Source organism: Daldinia loculata (genome assembly GCF_022478755.1).
Source record: "Daldinia loculata strain CBS 113971 unplaced genomic scaffold F4817scaffold_2, whole genome shotgun sequence".
In the NCBI taxonomy this organism is placed as follows: Eukaryota; Fungi; Ascomycota; class Sordariomycetes; order Xylariales; family Hypoxylaceae; genus Daldinia; species Daldinia loculata.
The window spans coordinates 1-19,172 of NW_026054856.1; the positions used below are offsets into that span (position 1 = coordinate 1).

Here is a 19,172-nt window from a genome sequence, read left to right on the forward strand (position 1 = left end):
CATTCTATGCATATATAAACATAGCTAGATCCTAATCCTGTAATCCTAAATAGTCAACTTAACAACGATGTCACCACTATTCTAGGAATCACATAGCTAGCCACAATCTGCCACAATAAACTCCACACCATCTGAAATCGATATATATTTAGAATGTATTCCGTACCCCTGTATCTTGTACATGGTGGTGATGATTTGAATAGGTAGGTAGCCTCATATTTGATTACTTATGTATATCTTAGATGAATATCTAGGACCACTGTCAATACATACGACTGTGCATGGGCACTAAGAACGCTACGATAGAAGAAAATAATGGTATTTCTTGAATCTCTGACACCGAGTTGCTGGACTCTCGTGTTCTAAGGACGAAGACTGATAAAAACATCTCTAGGAACATAGAATTTACATAGACCTCAACGGTTCAAGTACCACGTGTTGTTAGTATGTGATGGCCTGCCGTATGCGATGTTGCTATCAGTTGCAAAGGCGATTTGCAATCTAATAGCGGTGAAAACGAAGATCAATGTTGTCGAATCTATGTATGTATTGACACATGTCACTATGTAAGTGCAAGAACTTCATCAAATTACGGATAAAATTGGCGCAATGTAAATCACGGTGTTTCTTAAATTGCGTACTGTTAGATTCGAACCCCCTATCTTCGGACATCCTCTGGAGCTTCCTCAGTAACTCAGTACTAAATTTGAATTTTTGAGAAATATATTAGCAATGCCTGTGTGCATAAACGCGGCTGGAGGCCTGAAAGGTCTCGGGTAAGCTATTTATTCTGATCCTGGTAAATATATTTGTTTCGATCAGCCGCTAGAATGCCGGTGAGAGAGCCGCGCAAGCCTTGGGGCAAGTGGCAAGGGAAAAGAGGTCCGTTGACGGCGGAAGGTATATGTAGGAGAATCTCCGGTAGTATCTTGTCAGTGTTTCTAGTGGGTATGTGTAACGGGCGGCATTTAATGGGTATGTAGTAGTATTAAGGCTGTTTAGTGGGGTGAAATACCGTAATACTGCAAAGAGTACATATGTAGATGGTCCAGATCTATGTAGAGGTATGTTTTAAGCACCTGATATGCAAGGAGGGGAGGACGGATGGTCGTGCATATGTATGACCTGGAACATATGTGATGTTGAGGTGTTTCTGCGTGCGACTTACACGGTATTGTACCTAGGTACCTTAACATATGTACCGAACCTACGCCTAGCTAATAGTTGTGATATCTTTTAGCCGTCAAACCCGTTTTTGGGTTTGGCACTGCACTAGCTAATTTCAACCTGCTAACGGCTTCTTCCCGATATTTTTCTAAGTCGGGAAGATGCCGTGTCCAAGCCCGATGAATCCTATCAACTAGTAAACCCCGCGAGGAGACCCCGCACTTCCGTAGTGGCTTTACCGATTACCTAGGTCGTCCTTGAAGTCTTGGACTGTGTATGTCAAGCCGAAACACACGGTACCTGAATCACCTGCATCATACATGTATCGACTTAATAATAATCGGAAGCCACTACATAGAATGATCAAGTACCTAAGCCATTCAGATGGAAGCCATGCTTTATCTGCCCTCTCCTTCCTGTGTCGCCAAATATATATACCTATATAATACAAGTCCAGTCCATCAAAACCTTACCATTTTTAATTCACGAGAACTTCACACGTACACTTTTCAATCTTATAACAAGTGAGGTCTTCGCAATTATATTAAGATGTCGGCTAGGCATTTCATCAATGATCCTACTCTGCTGGTGAACTCGGCTCTTGAGAGCCTCACCCTTACTAACCCTTCTGTGGCCCTGGATGCTGAGAACAAGATTGTCTATAAAAGACCCAGTCATGAGCCATCGCAGGTCTCAATTATCAGCGGTGGTGGCAGTGGGCACGAACCGAGTTTCGGTGCCTTCGTCGGTACTGGCTTGCTCTCGGCTGCCGTGGCCGGAACTATCTTCGCATCACCTAGCGCGGAGCAAATACGCAGGGCTATAACTTCGAGAGTGGATACTGGCAAAGGTGTCTTGGTTACCGTCATGAACTATACTGGCGATGTTCTTAATTTCGGTATGGCGGTCGAGAAGGCGAAAGCTGACGGTCTGAATGTCGAGATGGTCATTGTTGGCGATGACGTTGGAGTTGGCAGGGAAAGGGGAGGTAAAGTTGGTAGGAGAGGAATCGCTGGGACAGTACTAGTGCACAAGATAGCTGGCGCTCTCGCTGCACAGGGACGCAGCCTCGAAGAAGTTTACAAGGTCGCAAAACTCACTGCAGCTAATCTTGTGAGCGTTGGAGCTAGCCTTGATCATGTGCATGTGCCCGGCAGAGCGATCGGTTCTAACGCCGCCGAGAGCCTTCAAGATGGAGAGGTAGAAATTGGAATGGGTATCCATAACGAGGCAGGATCAGGACGAAAGAAGGTCAATCTCCCAGAGCTCGTGGGCACGATGCTATCGCAGCTTCTGGACCAGAACGACAAGGACAGGGCGTTCCTCAACGTAAACTCTAACGAAATAGTACTGCTCGTGAACAACCTTGGAGGTGTTAGCGTTCTCGAACTAGGAGGCATCACTGCGGAGGTGGCGAAGCAGCTAAGATCATCCTGGGGTATTCAGCCCGTGAGGATTCTGAGCGGAACATACAGTAAGTAATTATCCTATATGGTTACGGGGGTTTTCTATGAATGTCGATCGCTAATCACGATCACTATAGTGACAAGCTTGAACGGGTTGGGATTTAGTATTTCGCTCCTGAATGTCGTAAATACAGATATTGGTGGTCCGAGCATGATTCAGCTATTGGACTATCCATGTGAGGCTACAGGCTGGTCAGCACCGATCCAGAAAACCACATGGGAAGCAAAGAATGCCGCTACGAGGGAAAACGGAACGGGCTTCGGCCAAAGCATCAAATCAAGTGGTCTCAAGACTAACGGCAATGCATTTAATGATGCTCTGGCTTCAGGTTTGCGAGCTATCGCAGCGGTCGAGCCAGAGGTGACCAGATATGATACTGTGGTTGGAGATGGCGACTGCGGCATCGGTTTGAAGCGTGGTGCTGAAGGTAAGTCAACGCTAAGGCATTGATAGAAGACTACCTAATATTAACAACTTGTAGCTGTCCTTAATCATTTAAAGGAGAAGCCGGCAACAGGAGACGTCGTCGTCGATCTCGCTCATATCGTCACTGTTGTCGAAAAGGCAATGGATGGCACTTCAGGGGCGCTGTTTGCGATCTTCCTAAATGCTCTTGTTCATTCACTCCGAACACTTGCACCGGGAGACGCTTCTCCGCAAGTATGGGCTAGTGCTCTCAAGCAAAGCTGTGATGCGCTATCAAGATATACACCCGCACGGCCGGGTGATCGCACATTAGTAGACGCCCTGTATCCGTTTGTTGAGGTTCTCGGAAAGACGGGTGATCTTAAGGAGGCCGCTGAAGCGTCGAAGAAAGCTGCTGAGGAGACCAAGGGGATGAAGCCCAGCCTGGGCCGGGCAGTGTATGTTGGGGGCTCTGGATTTGAACAGGTGCCTGACCCAGGCGCTTGGGGATTGGCGAGTTTCTTCCTGGGCCTTGCTGGGATAAAATCTGATGATGATGAAAGCTGGGAAACTATATAATTGTTAGTCACCTACGGGTCTTGTAATGGTATTGAGCCGATTTGGTGGTGCGGAGTATATAATCAGATTTAATAATATCTGCACCCTATTTCATCCCATGATCACGGCTTTCTCTATTGCTCAATATGTTCCTTTTAGGCAGCTTCGTCAAACTGCTATCACCGTAATGAGCACGCCCTATGAGACATAATGCTGCATTGATATGCTGTCTCGGCCCTCATGCTCTGTCTACCTATTTTAGACACCGTATAATGAAGGATATGCCGCGTACACGAGTGGTATTTTATAACCGAGTTCCAATTTTTTCTCTAGCTGAGTAGGACTAGGATAACCGAATCTCCTCGTAGGAACCTGTGAAAGATGCAAAATTAGGTCTTCTGTCATCGAGCTGTGTGGGGTGTACACAACATACATCTTGCTAATAAATCGGTCCTTGTTGACAGGTCTTCCTTTCTTCCCATTTGATAGCTTGGGCGTCTCGGTCCACATCTCCTTGACGTTTTCTAGCACCATGTTACAATGGCGGTCAAACGCCTTGACGCGAGCTAGGAGTTTCCGGTTGTTACGACAAGAGATCAGAACCTGTGTATGGCTTCGGACAGCGGTTTGGAGAATCGATAAAGGGCCGGCGCTGAACTCATGCTCCTCGAGAAGCGATATCTCGTATTCCCTGTTTCGCGAGTTAGAAAAAAGGAAGCCCATAGATCGCAGGGCGGAATACGAACGTCAGTTCATTGCGTGGCTTCGTGAGAAGCTCCCTAAACGAATAATATTAGCTTCAACCATACCAATACATGCAATTTATTTAGAACTTACTGAATCTTATTGTCCGCCATATTGATTGTTGTGGTCGGATTATTGAATCAAAAGCGACAGTTTGTCAAGGTTGAGGCAAGGCTGAGATGTTTGGTTATGTTCGGTTTCTTGAAATCTCCAAAGTCTTAGTGCCTTTAGAAGAAAGGAGAGATTTGATTGGTCGAAGCGCGTTAAGCTTCAAATTGAATACCTAGGTCTCCGCTTTGGTGCAGTGGATTTGAACGCCAAGGACCAGGTACATTGAATGATGTACCTAATCCGTACTCCTCTTCCTCTTTGTAAGAGGTACTCAGGTACTTCGGGTAAAAGATATCAGTTTTTTTTTTTAAACCGAGGATATCAACTCCCGACTGCATCGAAAACCGCTTATCGCAACTTGACCCCCGGACCCTTGAAGGTTTCAGCACAGGTCCCTAGATGCGCATATAGGTAGAGGGTTGCGCATCCGGAAAACTGGATTAGATGTCTTTCAGAGTCTTGATAAGGAGAGCTGGGTCAGCAGCTACCACTGCTACCTCTCCTTGCTGGAGAACAAGTTCTACTATGCCACTAAGAGCTAAGATAATAAGTCCCCAACCTGCGGCACGAGCACAAGTATGATCAGAAGAAGATATACTTTCTTAGCGAACGTCTGCTGATTTATTGGTGCAGATGTCTACAATTCCTAAGGAGCTCGATACAGATGAACCCAATGATGTCCTCTTCAATAACATATATGGTCTGCGGACCGTCGAGCTTAATCGACCCTCCAAGCATAATGCACTCAGTGGCTCTATGATTAGGAAGATATTCCCCCGATTAGTCGAGTGGGAGAAATCAGACATGGCAAATGTGATTGTTATGAAGGGTGCTGGTGAGAAGGCGTTTTGCGCGGGAGGCGATGTGGTCGAATTAGCGACACAAAACAAAGAAGGCCCAGAGGGCCAGAACAAGTCGGTAGAGTATTTTGCGCAGGAATACCAGTTGGATCACTACATCGCGACATATCAGAAACCATATATCGCATTTATGGACGGCATCACAATGGGCGGTGGCGTAGGACTTAGTATTCATGCTCCATTCCGAATTGCTACCGAAAGGACGGTCTTCGCAATGCCAGAGACTACCATAGGCTTTTTCCCAGATGTTGGTGCCTCGTTCTTCCTACCAAGGATGGCGGGCTCTATAGGTACTTACTTGGCCCTGACAAGCGATCGGTTAACAGGAGCGAACGTATTTTACTCTGGAATCGCAACTCACTATCTACACTCAACCAGTTTACCGAGCCTGGAATCACGGTTAGCCGAGTTGCGGTTTAAAGATTATGACACCATGGCACAACGTCTTGCTATTATCGAGAGGACTATCGAGGAATATGCGACCGGACTACCTCCTGGAGAATCAATCCTGTTAGGTGGCGAACTTCGGAAGGCCATTGATCGATGCTTCAGCAAAAACAAAGTTGCCGACATCATAGCTGCCTTAAAGGCAGAGCAAGGTGCTACTCAAGCCTGGGCTGAGAAGACGCTGGAAACTCTGCATCAACGATCGCCAACCTCAGTTCACGTGGCTCTTAGGCAGATGAGGCTAGGTCGCGACTGGTCAATTTCACAGACATTCCAGAGAGAATACCAAATCGCTGCTAGGTTTATGAAGCATCCTGACTTTATAGAGGGCGTTACAGCGCGACTCGTTTCGAAAGAAACACCGAAGTGGCAGCCGGCCAGTCTAGAAGATATCTCACCAGACAGCAAGATTGTCGAGCCCTTCTTCCAACAGAGCGGCGGCCCGTCACAGTTAAACTTGGTGACAGATAGGAGCTACTCCGAATACCCGTACCAATCCTTTGGTGTACCTACGGAACAGGATGTTGAAGTCATTGTTAGAGAAGGTAGATCATCCCGTTACGAGGTTCGAGAAGAATTAGTCCGAAAGAAAAATGGCAGGCAGGGCATCGCCACTATTGTGGATGAGATTCTGTCTAGAAAGACCATCGTGAACGAAGAGGGCAAAGCGGAATGGGTCGACGAATAATCAAAATAGCACATCGTATTGCATTACCTCTTCATGTATATTATGATAGGCCAGCAACGGCTAGAGATAGCAAGATCTCGGCGCAGGACTTGTACGGGAATCCATCGATGCGTAGGGATCAGTTGGTGGTTTTCCATTTGATGGATGGATAGGCACCTTGGCACGTATTAAATTACGCACCTTTAAGGTACCTAACCTAACATATCCATCCAGTTGGTGTAAAGGGGGGTTAAGATGTGTACCTAGACAGCCTGATTTGGCTGAGTCATTAAAGGGGCCGTTGAATTGTGGGGCTCACCGGCTAGTATAAATATCTCCTCGGAGCCCCCCTCTTATATCCTACAAACAAATTCAATAACTTTTTCTGGATTGTCTCGAGAAGAAGGTGCAGCTACCGGCGTTGGTGCTCTACCTTCATGTTGTGTTGGCTTAATACGTACTAGCGCCTTTTCGAACTCGGCATATATAGTCTGTGCGTAACGGCCCCATATGATATGATAACCGATCTCTTGCTGACAGGCTGATAGTCCCCTAGTGCAAGTCCAGCCTCCCCCGATCAAGTGACGTGACGTCTTATCGCGAGACACGCTTTAACGCGTTCTTCAATTGAAACTATTAGCGCGAATCCCCACTAACCCTCAGCGCGTTGCCGGGTACTTTGACTTCCTAAATATCTGTTCCGCCCAACTTGTACTTTCGTACTTCGTACCTCCGCCAGTTTACAACAATATCCTCACAATATCCTCAACTTCTTCAACTTTTCCCCTTGTTCGACAATTGTCGGACTTTACCAATTCCAATTGGAATTAGCGTAACTATCCGTTCCTACATATTATATTCGATAATTAACATACATAACAATATTCGAATTTTTCCCTTCCCGAACCCAAGTCTACCTTCACATCCTAGCGAATCCGTGTTGGGATTATGAAAACTTGCAACGACTCAATACCATGACACGTCTTTGATAACGATAATTTACGAAACTGGGCCCGACAATTATATCGTATACCCTTAATCATATAACATTCTCATTTGCATATTCGTGTGCATCAAAACTCTTCATCATAAGTGGCCAAGGGCCTCTTCACTGCCAGTATGGCGAACCACGTTGGCAATACCTCCTGGGGTGGTAATCAGGACATCGATGAGTATGGACTACAAGTGAAGCCTATGGGTCGTAAGCATCATCGATCCCTCGAATGATGCTTCAAGGACTAATCATTGCGGTACAGTAAAAGTCCAATATACTTTCGACAAAGACTGCCAAGAACGATGTCTTGCCCGATGGCCTCATGTTCTTCAAGTCCAAACGATTCCGATGGACGAACAAAACCGTATTGGTGTTATTGACCTAAAGCCATGCCTGCAGGCAGTGGCTCAATGCAGTCCGGAGCTGATTGGTAGCGATGAAAGGGATTACACCGTCTACGCTTATGACTATTCTGAACCGGACGTCCCCTTAGTTGGACAGGGCATGCTGAGCTGGGGCCTCGATCAAGGACCTAATTTATCTAACACTCCACAGTTAGTTACGGGGCGCATCACGAAGAATCTACTCGCTGCTTTCGGAACTGGCGTCAGAGAGACTCTCGAAGTTAGACTGAAATTGACTCCAGTTCCAAGAATTGCACGAAACAGTTCAATCCCGGCGGCTGGTACAGAACCGATTACTGCTCCAAGAACATCAACACCTACCCCCTCAGAGAATACCGAATGGAATTCATTCAACCAATCCCATTCAAATCTAGCCCAACCCCAGGGAACACCTAATTATTCCGCTGTGGTTCCTACGCCCATTCAGCCCTTTTACCCGAATCACGAGCCTAGAGCCAATACACCCATATCGAGCTTTCAAGAGCCAAGATCAGCACCAGGGAGTCGTCCAGCTTCGATCGAACCAGGTGTCAGAGAGTTGCATAGGCCAGCTTCAGTTCAAGGACCTGCTCCCCAAAAGCAAGGCATGGTTATGGAGGAGTTAGCAAGAGCGCCGGCACTGGTTAAGGGAGGTAAAGCACAGTCACGTCCAGCTTCCAGAGCATCAAGCCGACCCCCATCAGGGCGGCCTAGGGGACGACCACGAAAGAAGCCTCTTCCGGCCGAGGGCAGTACATCGGGATACGAAGACGGCACCGATGCGGATGACGGACCATCGCGAAGCAAGAAGAGGGCTACAATGACGAAAGCTGAACGTAGTAATACTGCTACGTTCGGCTCTGTACAGGAGTCACTCCGAGTTGTTGCCAGTACCGCGGGATCGATTCGAAATTTTCGACCTATTGCTTCCGCGGGAGATGTTCCTGCAGGCCAAGATATCCCACGAGCTCCAACGCCCGTCCCCGACTCTCGTTTTTCAGGCCTCCCGCAAGCACGACCTTTAGCTCCCAGTGGTCTAAGACGCGAATCGATATCAAGTTCAGGGATGGACCGCTCTTTCACGCCATCTTTCCTAGAGCCCAATCCGTCTATGTCCCAAAGTCAGGACGCTCGATCTCCTGTAGAGTCTGCGGGTGCGTCGCCATCTCATACATATTCCGATGGAGCTAGTCCCGACATTGGATCATCACCTCCGGTTCCACGATCTGCACTATACAGTAGTATGCGATCGAGCCCAGCCCCTTCGAGCCCTATCTTACCGCCGATGCCCATAGCAATGCCACAGCCCGATTCAGGATATATGAGCGGAGGGTTAGACAGCCGAATAGAGGAAGAGACTAACGTAGCGCGCAAGGCCCCTGTGGTAGCGAAGCCGAAGCCCCGTCGAAGTCGTGCAAAGAAAGCGCCAGCCAACATTCAAAGTGACCTTATCATCCATACAGAGACCCCTGGACCCCCCGAGTTGTTACCCCAAACGTCGATATATAACCCACCTCATCTTAGTCGAAAAACCAGTGAAGTTGCTAAAACACCCGTGGTTTCTGAACCTCCGTGCTTACCAGCTGAAAGAGTAGAGGCGGAAATTGTTAAACAGCAACGCTTAGAAAAGGAAGTCTCGCCAGAGAAAACAACCACACAAGGGAATACATTAAACCCAGAGATGGCTCAAATGGATGACTTGATGGAGGACCAGGGTCAACGTCTAGGGTCCTTAAATGGCGGTCATTCAATTACTCGATCTCCCGAAGATTTGTCAAAGTACGATAACGTACAACCCACTACAGAGATCGCCAGTAGCCAAATAGAACCACCTGCTCTTCTACAAAGCCGGGAGACGCCTCCAGAACCCGAGCTTCCAGCGGTACCTGCGAGTGATCCTATTCTTCCTCAATTGACTTTTCCTACGCTTCACTCAGAGCCTGCACACCCTCAGACTGATGCTATCGGCCCTGCCGATGGAAAGTCAAATAAGAATTTCGTCAAAAGACAGACAATCCGTCAGAAACTAGAAGAAGCCGTTGCTCAAGGTCAACTGCCGTCATTCTGTCGCAACTGTGGGGCTCTGCAGACGCCAACATGGCGCAAGATTTGGAAACAGGAACACAAAGGTATTCCGGCGTATCATGAATATTCGGAGAAGCCAGGTTACGTCACTGCCATTAATGTTCTTGAGAGAGATACCGAAGGCAAAGTGACCTCGTACGAAATTATTAAGAAGTCCTTAGGTCCAAAGGACAGCAAAAACGCGTGGAATGAAGTATTACTCTGCAATCGTAAGTTGTAAACGACATGACTAGCGTTGAATTTGACTAACAATTCACAGCTTGTGGTATTTGGTTTAGCAAGTTCAAACAGCATAGGCCAGCAGAGAAATGGGAGAAAGATGAGCAGAGGCTCTCTCAAACACGGAAGAAGAGGGCAAATGGCACCGCACCACCTCGTTCGAAGAAGGCACGGACAAAGAGCGATTCTCAGACGAATTTAACTTCAGAAGCTTGCCTACCCACAGATCCCCTTGGACCGTTAGATGGATCCCTATCTCCTAAAAACTTAGTGGCTGAATCGCTCAGCCAGACACAGCAGCAAGGCCTTGGAATGAACTCGAGGAAGGGAAGTGGGAAATCTGATTTAGAAGCAAACTGCCAAGGCTCGACACATTCTCGGGGATCTACACACTCCAGGGGAAGTGGTACTCCCGGCAGCCCCATTGCTCTTGATGATGACCTCGGAGTTACTCGACGACTCCTTTTTCCGTCCCCGCGCAAAGATGGAGAGCAGAGGATTCTCGGTGAAGCTGTTATTAATATTGTGCAGACACCACCTGAATATCCGGACGCAAGAAGTGGGCGCAAGCTAGAGAAAGAGAATAGCGACCCAGCAATGATTGGAGAGGCTTCAGTGGAAGATGACTTTGTGGATATATTTGGTACTCCGCCCCGGCCTTCAACACCACCTCCAAAGGCCAGCCATAGTGGCCCCTTTAAGACACCGACTCGCCCCACCCCAAGCCATCGACCGGTCACTAGAAGTGTTACCAGATCTATGCGCTCTGGCAGGTCTCTCAACTCCCCAAGCCAGATTCTAATGGCTCAACGTACTCCGAGTCGAACACCTCGCTCCAGTGGGGTTAAGCGCCATTCACCGGGCGGTCTTCTACCTTCGCACCTTCTGGATAGTCAGATCTTCGACACGCCACTATCACGATCCATCAACCAACTGATGCCTGATATCAGTCAGTTTAATATGCCGATACCGTCATCCCCTAGTTTCCAACTAGATCTGAGCTCTCTTGCACCGCTGGAGGAGGAGCTTAACCACGCATCTATAGATTTCGGTAACTTATTCACGATCGACGTGGCCCAGCGTAGTTCGCCTTCTGCACGGAACGGAGACCAACGAGGGAACTTCGGCCCACGCATCACTTACGATAGACACGCAGATCAATGGGCTGAGATGGACACGGAGTACTAATGGGACGAAATGAGATGACAACAATGCCTAACGAGCATTTTATGCACATCTACGATTACGTGTTGATTCACTTTCGGCTTTCTGTATAAGTTTATTGGAGTATTGAGGCGTGTAGATCTGTTTGACCTGCACTTTTTTTTCTCTTGTTCTACGGTCTACGGTATTCGGTCATAGACAGGATAGCATAGCGCAGCACGGGCCCAGGAAAAGGGACGTCTGTGAAGATACCCATGAAGGATTTTTTGCTTTTTTCTTCTTCTTCGAAGTGGCGTTTTTCGCGGAAAGCTCACGCATGATATGGCATTTGTGGCATTTGCAGCGCAGCTGGTAACTTCTACGGACGAAGTAATGAGTCCTGTCGAGGGCAGTGGAATGAAATAAATAGAGAAACCTGCTTGCTTGATTGATTGATTACTTTTTTGTTGAGATTGTGATTCGTGTATGCTTGTGCGTTACATTGTGTCTGTCTTGAGAGTTGAAGGACAATGGTGTTCATGTAAGAAGCCAATGCTGTAGACTGAACTACCTAATGGACGAAGGTTGAGCTGTATAGCTGATATGTATAATGCTGAGGGTATTAATAGAAGGCACGAAGAGAAAAGAACCAATAGTTAAGGACCGCAGTTGTGATTTGATTCGCTAGTCTATGTATGTTCTATGAATCCTGAACCGACCTAATATACCTAATCCTTTTTCGACTAGAGAACTATTAAGCTTGTTTGACAGCTAGTTATAACTATTATAATGAGATTGCTACCTACCTCTTATAATCGTAGTGATATATAGCCACGACCCTCGGGGAATTGCAACTATCGCATAATAAGCATATGCTCCTATTCATTACTAAAGCCTCATCTTGGAAATAGCGACTGGGCCTTAATTTCGAACAGCCTGGCCACTAGTATCCAATATATAGAGCAGAGCCTCGTGTATACTTTATAATAACGGCTTTACAGCAACAGGTTCTCTTTTTTTTTTGAAGGGGGTTTCTCTCTAATAAGACAAACTTAAACCCAGTATGTTTCATTACGCAGATAGCCATACTAACGCCTAGATATGTGTTCAGGATCAAATATAGGGGAATGTCGGGGCTAAAAGATGAAACGGCAAGCCTTTTCTACGTATATTTTCAAATCATCATCATCACGATAGTAAGTGGGTGCTCGAACATACACACTATTTCCTTTTTTCCTTCTTATGAAATTCCTATCTGAGGATTTCTATCCGAAGCCCACATACCAGAGGGAGAAATGTACTCGAATTAGGTCATAAGCTACGCATTTTCATATACTTCCACCTCCGGCTGGTCCTGCCTTGCGATGCGCCAGCGGCCGGTGTCGTCCAGATTGAAGGTGATCGTATGAGAGAGCTCGTCACCAAAACCCTCAAGGGTCATCTGTAGTAACTCCTCGGCGTGTCGCTCTAGCTCTCTACGTCGCCGGATTTCGACGGCAGTTACCAGATTCCCGGAGCGTGTACGGAAAAGCCGCCCGCGTCGCTGTGCGGGGGGAGGTACAGGAAAGGGGGAGGTCATGTAATAGTATGGCTCTGCCGAGGCTGAGATTGGGTTTGAGGCAGGGACTGAGACTGAGACAGAAATAGGGACGGTGGCTGGTGCTGCTATTGGAACCGAGGCAGGGGGTGGGACTGGGTCCGAGATTAGGTCTGGAGCTGGTGGTTCATAGTTGACTTTTTCAAGTGAAGACGCAGGGGGTTTCCGTCGATGACGAGAGGACTGAGATGACCGACTACGTTTATATTGCCGTAACGAGGATGTGGCTTCCTCATACGTGTAGTGAGTATACTGAGTGTCCTGAGTAACAGGGGGTGGTTGCTGGGAGAACTGGGTGTCATTAGGTACAGACGACTGGGTAACGGTGTGAGAGGACTGCGGTGTCTCCTGGATGGATAGTTGGGATAGCTGATTAGTCGGCGGTGATATCGCTCGAGGGGTCTCAGAAGACCGCGAGCTCATAGTAGCAGTCGTAGCAACGGAAGAAGCAGTAGTATTAGTTGATTCAGCAAAACTTCGTAATTCATGTTTTTGAGATTGAGATTGAGGTAAAAACTGAGGCTGAGGTTGGGACTGCTGAGACGAAGACTGCTGCTGTGAACCAGCCGGCCATCCCAGAGACACGCGTCCATGTGCGAAACGTCAGTTCATGCCGCCTCGTTCTGGATACACGAAGATATCCTTAAACTGGTGTGTAACGTCAACGACGTTCTGGCATATTTGGAAATCTGCGAAACATAGTGTTAGGATAATATATTATAAGATATAATCCATAAGATAGGATAAAGATATATTAGGTGGCTAAATGAGTTGAGCAAGACCTTATTGTATGCTCCGTTTGTTCATAAGCCCGCACGTCAGACCCAATTCTAAACGGGATGACGCTTTTGTAGACAGTAAGAAAGTAAGTGTAGTATAAGGTGTAATACATACCAACGTTAGAGCCGAGATCTACGGCGTTCAGCACTTTAATGGACAGGTCTGGATTCACCTTGCCGATAATCTGCGCTCCATTTCCAACCATGAGGTGACAATCCTGTATACGATAGTATAGTTGTCAGCGTAGATCATGTACGACGCTGTGAGTCGACTTTCACTTACCCTGGTGAGGTTGGCTTGAACTTGTCCGTCAGCCTCAATAAAAGCAATGTCGCCACGAAGTTGGGCAACCTTGCCAACGATTATGACGTTGCGGCCAATATACGAATCCATAAGGGCCGCGGAGATGCGGGGCGTTGAAGTCGACTCCATTGTACAATCGACGGTGATACCGTTAAAAGTCTTAGATACAACAGTTCTGAAGATTGAAGATGGAGATTTATCAAAGACTTAGAGGTAAGGGTTAAGGGTTAAGTGTGGGGCCGGTCAAAGGCGGTCGCGACGCGTCATGAAGAGACAGGGCTGAAAGCTGAGAATTGAATTGAATTTAATTGAATCGTCTCAAAATTTTGTACATACATAGTTGGAAAATGAGATGGTCCAAGCGTCATTAAAGCGGGTTGCGGCCCGCTTTAGCCACAACGCATGACCCGTGTCGTAGGTTGTGACTGCCCGTAATCCGTAGAGCGCCAAGGTGTGGCGCTCAATGACATCCATACCTAGGTACAGGGATGATTTAAGCTTTACTAAACAGCCAGTCTTTCTCTTAAAGCTTGGGGGTTATGTAATCTTATCGCATTTCCTCTCCTCAATCTTCCTCAACAGGGGGGGGCCCTCGGTTCGTACCTACATATAAGCTTTAAGTCCTTGACGATTAGCATAACAGCTAAACTTTGAACTAGCCGCTCAGAACATTGAAGCAAAACGGTGTAACTAGCTGAAAGACGGTAAGTTTGTTGGCACGTGCATAGTAAGTGTACTTTTCTTCCTAGACTTCCAGGTTCGGAGGCGCCTTCAACAATACGCCGTTGCACAACAGCTGGATCTAACGCCAAGATGTGATTGGTTTTAAGTAGTTAAACTCTTCACCTTACCTATCTAGCCAATCAAATTCTCCGGAGAGACTATATCTGACTCCGGAGTGCTCAACGTCCCTGATTTCATAGATTGAGGAAAAGGAAGAAGGTACCTAGGACTGCTAGGTAAATTGTACAAAGTAAGTCTAGGCCTCGTAGACAAGACTAGCACCGGCCTTGATGCATGTCAGCTCCTATTTATTCCATATACGATACTAGGTAAGAGCTAAAAGACAGCGCTGCAGCGAGCCGAAACAACGTGTCAAAAGTCACCTCACCGGAGCCGGGTAGCAGTGGGGAATCGAAATCGAAATCGAAACCGAAACAGACATGACCAACGAGATCAACGAATAAATAGTCGTATTCTAGGCTTGCAACACTTCATCGTAACCTGACATGGTATTCCGAGGTTACAGAGTATTTTTTTTTTTTTTCGTTTTCATGTGATGAGAAAGGAGATCACTACAACTTATCGAAGGGAACCCCCGTAGAAGTTGATAGACACAATATGCACACTTTCCTAGTGCTTTGCTAAGGTGTGAACCCACCGTATATCGTATAGCTCAGCTGCCTTCACTAGGTAGGGACAGTTGGGAAGTGATAAATGCTATCAGACCTTGAAATGGTTAACGTCTAGAGTCAGTCTATCTCTTGTCATAAATAAGGGGTCACGTCAGTTGAATAGAATACCTAGGTACATAAATCAATTCAATCCTCTATTATCAGGTTCGAAATTGTATGGGTGTGGTGGCGAATTCTTATTTTTGGAAGAGACTTACAAACGCAAGCATGATCCTTTATCGTGCCCCGTCAATTCCGTCAAGATCAAGCCATTAATTAGACTTTCCGGTCAAGAAACCTACGGCAAATCCACTCACTACATGTAATAAGCCTTGTCTCCATTGAACTTACATAGGTAGTCTTCTGGAGTGGCTACATTGCTTGATTATGTTATGAATGCCCCCTGCTCATACATAAGCCCCGAAGCATCCAATCTCTCTCTTGGTGAACGTAGTAACCACTTATCAAAAGCCACATGACAGTAATTAGGCTTCAATAAATTCCCAATATAAATTCACATGCCTCTAGTATTTATTCATATCCTCTAATCAAATCTTACAGGCTCGATTCCAGACTCAAGAGATACCTAGGTCTATAAAATAACATCTTGTAGACATCACCACGTCCGTCGGAGCCCTTCCCAGATAGCATTTGCTATTTGAAGCTAACTATTACTGGTAATTTTGCCCTTGCTGCTGTTAAGGATGTGGTTGTCAGAGCTTTTCGAGACGGCGAATGAGATGAACATTCTAGATGCTCAGGGGCTCTGTTTACCACAAATAACACACAATTGCTTAAGTTTGCGCCGATACTTCGTGGTAGAGGTTAATCGAGATCTAGAAGCATTGAAATTTGTCAAAAGTCTGATTAAAGGTACATGTGGCTTATCTAGCACTTACCGAATAGGATTTATCATTTCAGAGTACATGATGTAGGTAAATTAAGAAGCTTTTATGCGGACTTGGCATATTCCGACTCGTATTCATACTTCTTTGCCGCTTTAGCGTCTGTCTTGCGATCGAAATAGATCGGAGATCGGATCTCAACCGCCCAGTCCGTAATCACAGCCACCATATGCTGATACTTCCAGGGCCCTTCCAGGGCACTTCTAGTTAACCATGGTTTACCTAACCACTGCTCAGATCAGGACTATTAAGCCCATATGGGACACTGTTCGGAATGCACCCATGAGGCTTGAGGGGGCTGGGAGGACAAAGTTTCGTCTAGCCATGCAGTTGATGCAGTCGAAACTTAATGCAGTCGTTCCGTAGCAAGGAACAGCAGACATTGATAAAAAGGCCAGGAAGTTGAACGGGCATTGCAGGACTAATAAACCACATCCATTACGTACATGTGAGGTTGGAGACCCGCGACTCGGTCCTACCTACCCAATACCTACCTATGTATGTAGTTACCTGTAGTTACCTTGGGTTATGTACCGAATGTGAAGGAAGTTGCTAGTCTGTAAGTAGTATGCATCCATCCAAAATGTCTCCCCTGGTTCCACTAGCCCCGTCTGTATGCCTCTCATGCTTTCCTTCTTCACAAGCCCTGCCTAAAACTTAGCAGTTTCCTCGCAGGAGCAGCAACGCAGCAAATACGCTTCTGATTACCAATTATGTCCCTTGTCCTCACTTGCCATCATCACCTACCGTAACACAACTATAGGGACCTAATAATAATAAATCGATTTGCTCTCGCTTTCTTCGATTTGGTTTTGGCGCTTCAGATGGCGTGAAACAACTGTGCTCGACTCGCATGCTGGCATGTCCATCTCCTTCTGCTCCCCCCCTCGACCATCTTTCTAATGGGCAAGCCACCTTTACCAGCCCTTCACCAGTCCTTCGACTATTGGGTAGCTGGAGGTCCAACCCTTCCAACTATTAAATCCGTGCCCGATCCATTCATGCCTTGCATATCCCATTTCCCTAGCTGTGTCCTGGATAACTTCCTTAGGTTAAGAGATTTTTCAAAAGTCCCGTAGCAAGTATGGATAGACTACCCATATCTTTTAATATTGACGCCCGGAATGACCAATATTCTGCAAGCGAGATCCCCGACTCCCAATTTATAATGGACCAAGGCGACGAATATACATACGCCCAACTCAGCACCGACCCAAGCAGTCCCTCGATCGACGCACTGCCAGCCAAGGCTCACCAATCAAACTCTTCGCCTCAGAAATCGGTCTTCATTAGGACCTCGGGAAGACTTGCAAATCGCCGTGCCAAAAATCGGCCGACGTCATATTCCAAATCGGATAAAGTTGACTCTTCCGGGTCGTCGATTCTATCATCCAAAACATCAGAATCTCGCTCATCGCATCAAACCGTAACGCCAGAGGATACAAGCGCTTGCATAACGGGTAGGGCGCATAATAGACCCAGACAGAACGGGGTTGTGCCACCAAACTCTCCTCCCACTAGAGAGACACGACGACGAAGGCAATATGCAGATGATGATGATACTGATCATGGCGTCAACACGAGCAAAAGGACCAAGTTCCTGGAGCGAAATCGAACAGCGGCGACTAAGTGTCGCCAAAAGAAAAGGGAATGGGTGACGGATCTAGAAGAAACGAAGTTTGACTTAGAAAACCAGCACAACCACCTTCAGAGGGAGTATAGCGATTTGAAAAATGAGATTACTCAGATCAAGTCGCAACTCATGGATCATTCCGGTTGCAACGACACCAATATCAACAAATGGATCGAAAACGAAGCAAAGAGATTTGTCCTGGGAACGAGCGAAAGATACGACCAGATGCTGGCCAATTCAAGCGACACACCTAGACATATTATTAGTCGTCAGGACAGCTTCTCTTCCGCTGCAGGATATCAGACAATGCATGATTTGGAACTTCTTAGCCCAGTTGCTCCGTCACATTCGTTCCACCCCGGGGATTTCATACCAAGTCCACCCATACTCTACCGTTCAGATCTAACGCCGAACTTCCCGCAGGCCGCAGCATCGGACTCACACGAAGAGCCCTATCCGATGGATGCTCTGCATAATACGACGCCTGAAGACATCACGGTTTTTCATAGTATGTCGATGGTTGAAGCATTCAAAAATTCCACTATTCCTACAAGCTAATTCGGAAGTATTCGAGCTAGAGGGAACGCTCACTTGAGGCCGTAACGTGCGTGGTATGGTCATATACCAGAACGCTCAAGCTGAATGCTGGTCCCTTCTTGCAACCCTTGTTAACGGACAAAATGAATTATGGTTGGCAATACTAGTACAAGTATCTGATAAAACTGGTGAGCGGTAACAGTACGAATGGTGTTCTACGTTTCTGTTATAAAGGTTTCCTACGGTCGTCTAAGTCAGTTTTTTCTATGCTCTAGGAGTTTGCTACAGAAACGGTGAAAATACGTGCATCTATGCGGGGGGAAAGGGTTTCAAAGGGTTGAATCTAACAGGAGATATACTAAAGGTCCCGTTTCCTGTATTCAGTTCCTCCTAGGGGGGCTTTAGGTTTTAAAGCAACGAGGAGAGGGCTGGAAAGAGTAAAGGACGGCTTTCCCACTAGACAATCTCTTGGATATCGGATAGACTGGGGACATAATGACTAAACAAGACCATAATCACCTCGGAGGCACTTTCCGTTGCCGCGAGTGTCACACACAATCGGTTGTGGGTATTCCGGCGCTGGTCGTGATCGTGAAAATTGATATGGGAGAATGCCGTACTCGAAAGGAGAAAAGGAGAAAAGGAGGGAAATATAAGATAATCTGATTGTGATTCTAACATTGTATGGAGGTGTCGTCTTACTTGTGATTTCCAGTCTCTTAATCCTTGACTAAACCGGACCGTGCATTATTATCTGGAGAGTACGTGATTTG

General features: G+C 46.7%; 7 protein-coding genes across 7 annotated transcripts; 4 read left to right on the plus strand and 3 right to left on the minus strand.

The window, feature by feature from the left end:
- Positions 1–1,244: 1,244 nt before the first annotated feature.
- Positions 1,245–3,692, plus strand: F4817DRAFT_323130 (dihydroxyacetone kinase). Its single transcript, XM_049301479.1, has 3 exons — positions 1,245–2,641; positions 2,711–3,061; positions 3,116–3,692. The coding sequence occupies exons 1-3, from the start codon at positions 1,717–1,719 to the stop codon at positions 3,616–3,618; spliced, it is 1,779 nt and encodes a 592-aa protein (XP_049163385.1). The 5' UTR covers positions 1,245–1,716; the 3' UTR covers positions 3,619–3,692.
- F4817DRAFT_323131 (small nuclear ribonucleoprotein Sm D2) lies at positions 3,693–4,709 on the minus strand. The gene is made up of 4 exons (XM_049301480.1): positions 4,435–4,709; positions 4,344–4,376; positions 4,031–4,288; positions 3,693–3,969 (listed from the first exon to the last, which is right to left on the minus strand). Exons 1-4 carry the CDS (start codon positions 4,452–4,454, stop codon positions 3,927–3,929), a joined length of 354 nt encoding a protein of 117 aa, XP_049163386.1. The 5' UTR covers positions 4,455–4,709; the 3' UTR covers positions 3,693–3,926.
- A 268-nt stretch (positions 4,710–4,977) lies between these two features.
- Positions 4,978–6,447, plus strand: F4817DRAFT_311257 (ClpP/crotonase; the record flags this gene model as incomplete). The annotated part of the gene is made up of 2 exons (XM_049299971.1): positions 4,978–5,028; positions 5,086–6,447. The coding sequence occupies 2 exons, from the start codon at positions 4,978–4,980 to the stop codon at positions 6,445–6,447; spliced, it is 1,413 nt and encodes a 470-aa protein (XP_049163387.1).
- Positions 6,448–6,817: 370 nt separating this feature from the next.
- F4817DRAFT_323133 (uncharacterized protein) lies at positions 6,818–11,702 on the plus strand. The gene is made up of 4 exons (XM_049301481.1): positions 6,818–6,919; positions 6,975–7,627; positions 7,683–10,097; positions 10,148–11,702. Exons 2-4 carry the CDS (start codon positions 7,546–7,548, stop codon positions 11,293–11,295), a joined length of 3,645 nt encoding a protein of 1,214 aa, XP_049163388.1. The 5' UTR covers positions 6,818–6,919; positions 6,975–7,545; the 3' UTR covers positions 11,296–11,702.
- A 255-nt stretch (positions 11,703–11,957) lies between these two features.
- Positions 11,958–13,430, minus strand: F4817DRAFT_77796 (uncharacterized protein). The gene has a single exon (XM_049307882.1). The coding sequence runs from the start codon at positions 13,268–13,270 to the stop codon at positions 12,569–12,571; it is 702 nt and encodes a 233-aa protein (XP_049163389.1). The 5' UTR covers positions 13,271–13,430; the 3' UTR covers positions 11,958–12,568.
- Positions 13,431–13,450: 20 nt separating this feature from the next.
- F4817DRAFT_311260 (replication factor A protein 3) lies at positions 13,451–14,059 on the minus strand (the record flags this gene model as incomplete). The annotated part of the gene is made up of 3 exons (XM_049299972.1): positions 13,451–13,536; positions 13,742–13,844; positions 13,910–14,059. The coding sequence occupies 3 exons, from the start codon at positions 14,057–14,059 to the stop codon at positions 13,451–13,453; spliced, it is 339 nt and encodes a 112-aa protein (XP_049163390.1).
- Positions 14,060–17,313: 3,254 nt separating this feature from the next.
- On the plus strand, positions 17,314–18,420 carry F4817DRAFT_311261 (uncharacterized protein; the record flags this gene model as incomplete). The annotated part of the gene is made up of 1 exon (XM_049299973.1): positions 17,314–18,420. The coding sequence occupies one exon, from the start codon at positions 17,314–17,316 to the stop codon at positions 18,418–18,420; it is 1,107 nt and encodes a 368-aa protein (XP_049163391.1).
- Between the last annotated feature and the right edge of the window lie 752 nt (positions 18,421–19,172).

Excerpts from the sequence above, each read along its gene's own strand:
- F4817DRAFT_323130 (XM_049301479.1), top strand. The coding sequence starts at position 1,717 with ATGTCGGCTAGGCATTTCATCAATGATCCTACTCTGCTGGTGAACTCG. Across the intron at positions 2,642-2,710 it reads GATTCTGAGCGGAACATACA|TGACAAGCTTGAACGGGTTG; the intron begins GTAAGTAATTAT and ends CGATCACTATAG. Across the intron at positions 3,062-3,115 it reads TTTGAAGCGTGGTGCTGAAG|CTGTCCTTAATCATTTAAAG; the intron begins GTAAGTCAACGC and ends AACAACTTGTAG.
- F4817DRAFT_323131 (XM_049301480.1), bottom strand. The coding sequence starts at position 4,454 with ATGGCGGACAATAAGATTCA. Across the intron at positions 4,289-4,343 it reads AAGCCACGCAATGAACTGAC|GGAATACGAGATATCGCTTC; the intron begins GTTCGTATTCCG and ends CTCGCGAAACAG. Across the intron at positions 3,970-4,030 it reads GACCGATTTATTAGCAAGAT|GTTCCTACGAGGAGATTCGG; the intron begins GTATGTTGTGTA and ends CATCTTTCACAG.
- F4817DRAFT_323133 (XM_049301481.1), top strand. The coding sequence starts at position 7,546 with ATGGCGAACCACGTTGGCAATACCTCCTGGGGTGGTAATCAGGACATC. Across the intron at positions 7,628-7,682 it reads ACAAGTGAAGCCTATGGGTC|TAAAAGTCCAATATACTTTC; the intron begins GTAAGCATCATC and ends ATTGCGGTACAG. Across the intron at positions 10,098-10,147 it reads TGAAGTATTACTCTGCAATC|CTTGTGGTATTTGGTTTAGC; the intron begins GTAAGTTGTAAA and ends AACAATTCACAG.
- F4817DRAFT_77796 (XM_049307882.1), bottom strand. The coding sequence starts at position 13,270 with ATGAGCTCGCGGTCTTCTGAGACCCCTCGAGCGATATCACCGCCGACT.